Raw genomic sequence first — 4,462 nt, forward strand, 5'->3', positions numbered from 1 at the left:
TCATATGCATGACAAAGTTACTTTTGAGCCTATGCTATTGGTCTAGTTTCCCAAGTGGCACGTCAACAATCTATGCATATTAATATTTTTAAAGTAATATAAATAGCTTGATCTTACAATTTTTTTTTATATATATGAAATATAATATTATAATAATAATAATCTATTTTTAAAATCACAATTGAGCATCAAATTGGTATATAAACCTTGTTATTTGTAAGACAAAATAACCTTTTTGTCGAACAATTTTACCACTAAAATCTACAAAGATATATTTGAATTTATAACAGTTTCCTTTATTTCAACCATAATTTTCAAATAATTTAACCATCCCAGGAATAAAAATAAAACTCAAGTTCACAAATCTAGCATGATAAACGATATCTTAAATACCATTACCACGCTTATTTCAAATACCATGGTAATGCTTATTTCAATGGTGGTTCATATACAGGAAACAAAGATCAAAATAGCGTCAGAGCCTCCATCCAAATTGCCTAAGTTTACTAAAAACCTTAACCAATTTGAATCTTTTATATTTCCTGGTTCAGGTTCTCCCCTTCCAAATAGATCTATGTAAGAAAATATTTACTTGTTGGAAGAGCATATCCAATTGGCAGAGGCGTCTCTATCTTTGCTAACTATGCAATTCAGAGAAATAACTATGGTACATTGCTCTCTTTGCAGAAATTCTTTTATCAGGATCATATTCCAGCATTTGCTGCATGAATATGCAATAAAAAATCAGCATCTTGTTAATTACATTTTAAAAAAAAAACACCTGGCGACTTTAATTAATAAAACCTAAGAATAACACACGAATCACTTACAGATAACAAATTTAGAGCCAATGGATCCATATTTGGTACTTCTTCAGCCAAGCTGGCAGGTCTCCATTGAGGAAATTCATGCCAATATTGTAATCGCGTGACCCCTGGCCATACATTTTCATTTGGAGTTCCAAGTAGCCTGAAGCAAGAATGACATAGCGTGAAATGCTAACTTTATATCAAAGCTTAAAGTTGAAAGAAAAATACAATAATTTATGAGCTCAGAGAAGCTAAGTGCTTTACAGAATGACATCATGATTAAGTTGTAATTTTATTAATGGATCCACCATGCCCAGTTTCTTAATGGACTTGAAACCTTGAAAGCTCATAAATCCACCGGAACTACCGAAAAGGATTGTTTTATATTTTACATTATTTTACCTCCCGGTACTAAAATCAATCCCTACAAATAATAAATTTTGAATTAAAGACGAATCTATGGTAAAAACTATTAGGAAAAGAAAACCAGTCACGCGTCTCACTGAAATATTGCATGAATCTGTTCCAGGGCATTGACAGTTTTGAAGAGAGGACCCCCCTTATACATCTCCGCTGCAAGCAATAGTGGGCAGATAGTTAGTGACAGCAATATTGTGCAGATATTTAATGCTAGGTTTATTAAGTGTGATTAGAATTTAAATTGATTATAAATTTCAAGAATATTTTAGAATTTGATACAAATGAGTAAAATAAAATTATTCATTTAAAGTTATTTTTTATTTTTTTATAAATTTGACAGTACTACATCTTCATTATGTCCAATATATCATCCTGTTTTCTTCTGTAATCTTGACAAGACTATAATATATAGCCCTGATCAAAGCAAGAATTTGAACCAATAACTTCACATCAAAGAGTGCCTTAACAGAGCACCCAATTACCATCGATCCAAGACCCCATAGACAGACCCCATAGACTTGATGTCATTCTCGTTGAAATCACTCATATTCATCAAATTCTGGAAATCTTATTTATTTATCAGATTCAAATCTCATCCATCATATTCTTATTCATCAAATTCTAAAGATCTTATTTATTTATCAAATTCAAATCTTATCCATCATATTACAAAATATTTCCGCAATTTACAATCCATACAATAAAACTGTTAAAAAAAATATCCAATTGAATTTATAGATTAGTCATCAATACACACCAAAAATGCAACCAACAGCCCATATGTCAACTGAAGAACAGTACAGTGCGTCTCCCAGCAACAATTCAGGAGCTCTATACCATGTAGTCACCACCTGGATTACAACAAAGCAATACAGTGATTATAATAATCAGTGATAAATAACTATAATAATAATGAAGAACGATGAGATGATAAACTTAAGGTATCTTTGTATTAAAGAGTTATCTAAAGAAATGTAACCAATCTGAATTACAATTCTTCAAAGTGCAAAAACTGAATTGCAGCATCTTTCAATATTGAGGCAGCCAGAGATAGCCATGTGTTTACATCGAGGGTGTAGGTCCTCTCAGGATCTAAATAGCCTCTTCCTAGCCCAAAATCACCAATCTTCAACAAACCAGTGCTAACATTCAGAAGCAGATTATGTGGCTTCAGGTCCCTGCAGCATTAAAAGCTCAACACAGTAAAGGATAAACAATTTTCATGTGACATTTCTCTAATCTGACCAATATAAACTGACCTGTGCACGACTCCATTGCTGTGGCAGTGAGCAAGCCCACTGAGCAGCTGAAACATGAGCTTCTGACGCCGAAAAATTTAAACTCAAATAAATACATTTATCAACATGTGCACCAGTGTCACCCAACATTAATTCTATTTGAATGAATTGACACTGCTCAAATGCAATTAATTTCATGCAGCATTTAAGGGCACTTGAACCTTGATTATCATGGGCTGGTTAGTGGCACTCTTAAATTGATCAGAGCAGATGTATTTGTTGAGATCGGACTCCATATATTCATACACAAGATACAGCACAGGCTTCAGTTGCCTGTCTACACCCTCTTCCACGCCAAACAGTCTGAAGATCATAAAAGTAATAATAAGAAGAAGCTCATAAAATAAAAAAACATAGAATCCAACCAAATTACAGAATATTAACTGTTACCTGATAACATGGGGGTGGGGAGGAAGCATGTTCAAGAGGTCTATTTCTCTGAGAGTAGTGGAAGGTATTCCTTCTTCAAAAGGTACCAGAGAACGGGTTTTCTTGAGAGCTAAAACCTCCCCTGTTTCCCTCACTGTGCATTTGTAAACCTTGCCATATGATCCTTCGCCTATCCTGGCGTGTTTCACATACTTGCCCAGTATAATCTTCTCCCCCATCATACAGTGAATATTGTTGAAAGCGTTTCTGATAAAAGTTGCGCTCCAACTTTTAGACGAAACCAGCGAAAGCATCTGACATTGTTACTTTTTATATATAAATAACACTCGGCTCTTCCTCTTCCCCTTCAACCTCGACATTTTATATTGAAATTTTTTCATGGAATTTTTATTTATTATTTTATCATCTTGACAAGTGGATTTTGGTGGTAGGGTTTTAATATTTACCTCAGATTTGTGGAAGTAGGGTTTTGATATTCCCTTGTCTCTTAGTTTAGCTAGGTGGAAAGTTATGAAAATTCTAGTCATATTTAAAGAAAATCTGACAAGGATTTTTGTAAATCCAAATTATAGTTGTTAAACTTCAAAATTTTAGGTGTCCTAGAACTTTTTGATGGTGCTGAATGCATTTCCACCATCAAAAACACTATTCAAATACTGCATCTACAAAAAAATTTGAAATTTTTTTCCCTGAATTCCAACCAACCACTTTTGATCGTGCGAACTATTCCTCTGCCTAGTTAAACAACTCCTTTAATTGTGATTTAAATTGGAATTCCAACCAACCACTTTTGATCGTGCGAACTATTCCTCTGCCTAGTTAAACAACTCCTTTAATTGTGATTTAAATTGGAATTCGACTTGAGAAATCAAGATTTGATAATCTAAAAAGATTCTTCGTCAAATATATAATTTAATAAATAATTAAAAAAATTAGTAAATGGTTTTTCAATTTCATAAATCTACACCTTTTCAATTTATTAAAAAATAACAACGATATTAGAATTTATTTTAATAAAAGAATTGAATTGCCAACATTTGCAGCGATGTTTGAATTTATTTTAATAAAATGTTTGAATTGCCCAACATTTGCAGCGATGTTCGAATTTATTTTAATAAAAAGATGTAAGATTTCCCCGAATTGGAATGATGTATTTACAATTTCTTTTATATTGCAAAATAATGTTTTTATGACTTTTTACCAATTTTGAATGATTACTATAGTTGAAATTTCAATTTAACAAAATTAATTTTAATTTTTTGGATAAAAAATAATAAATTTGAATGTACTTTGCAAGAGTAAACCAATCAACCTTGGTATCAAAGTAATAATGTCTTTTAACAAATGTTATCATTTTGAGTACCTTTTCCAATAACATATTAATAATAATAGTCTTGTGTTGTAGCAGCTACAACTACCCTCCAAAATTTTGCCTATGTTCGCTTTGGAGCCTTTTTCCTAAAATCACAACAACTAATCTTATGCTTTAATTGAGTTTCATCTTTTGCTTACGATTTGTGTTTTCTTACTTGCTTTACTGTCTAA

The 4,462-nt window shown here is 32.0% G+C and overlaps 1 protein-coding gene across 4 annotated transcripts; it reads right to left on the bottom strand.

The window, feature by feature from the left end:
• Window positions 1-331: 331 nt before the first annotated feature.
• LOC149148856 (cell division control protein 2 homolog D-like) lies at window positions 332-3,260 on the bottom strand. Of its 4 annotated transcripts, none has more exons than XM_089441606.1 (8): window positions 2,918-3,260; window positions 2,689-2,830; window positions 2,489-2,547; window positions 2,296-2,371; window positions 1,987-2,080; window positions 1,313-1,382; window positions 831-969; window positions 332-721 (listed from the first exon to the last, which is right to left on the bottom strand). In XM_089441606.1, the coding sequence occupies exons 1-8, from the start codon at window positions 3,208-3,210 to the stop codon at window positions 638-640; spliced, it is 957 nt and encodes a 318-aa protein (XP_089297732.1). In that variant the 5' UTR covers window positions 3,211-3,260; the 3' UTR covers window positions 332-637. The 4 variants fall into 4 exon arrangements, with proteins under 4 accessions (XP_089297732.1, XP_089297730.1, XP_089297731.1 ...); XM_089441604.1 differs by having other exon boundaries at window positions 2,296-2,407; window positions 2,918-3,259; XM_089441605.1 differs by having other exon boundaries at window positions 2,489-2,550; window positions 2,918-3,259.
• Between the last annotated feature and the right edge of the window lie 1,202 nt (window positions 3,261-4,462).

The sequence above is a fragment of the Pinus tabuliformis genome, chromosome 9 (assembly GCF_031772625.1).
Source record: "Pinus tabuliformis cultivar Carrire ecotype Pingquan chromosome 9, CPIR1, whole genome shotgun sequence".
Classification (NCBI taxonomy): domain Eukaryota; kingdom Viridiplantae; phylum Streptophyta; class Pinopsida; order Pinales; family Pinaceae; genus Pinus; species Pinus tabuliformis.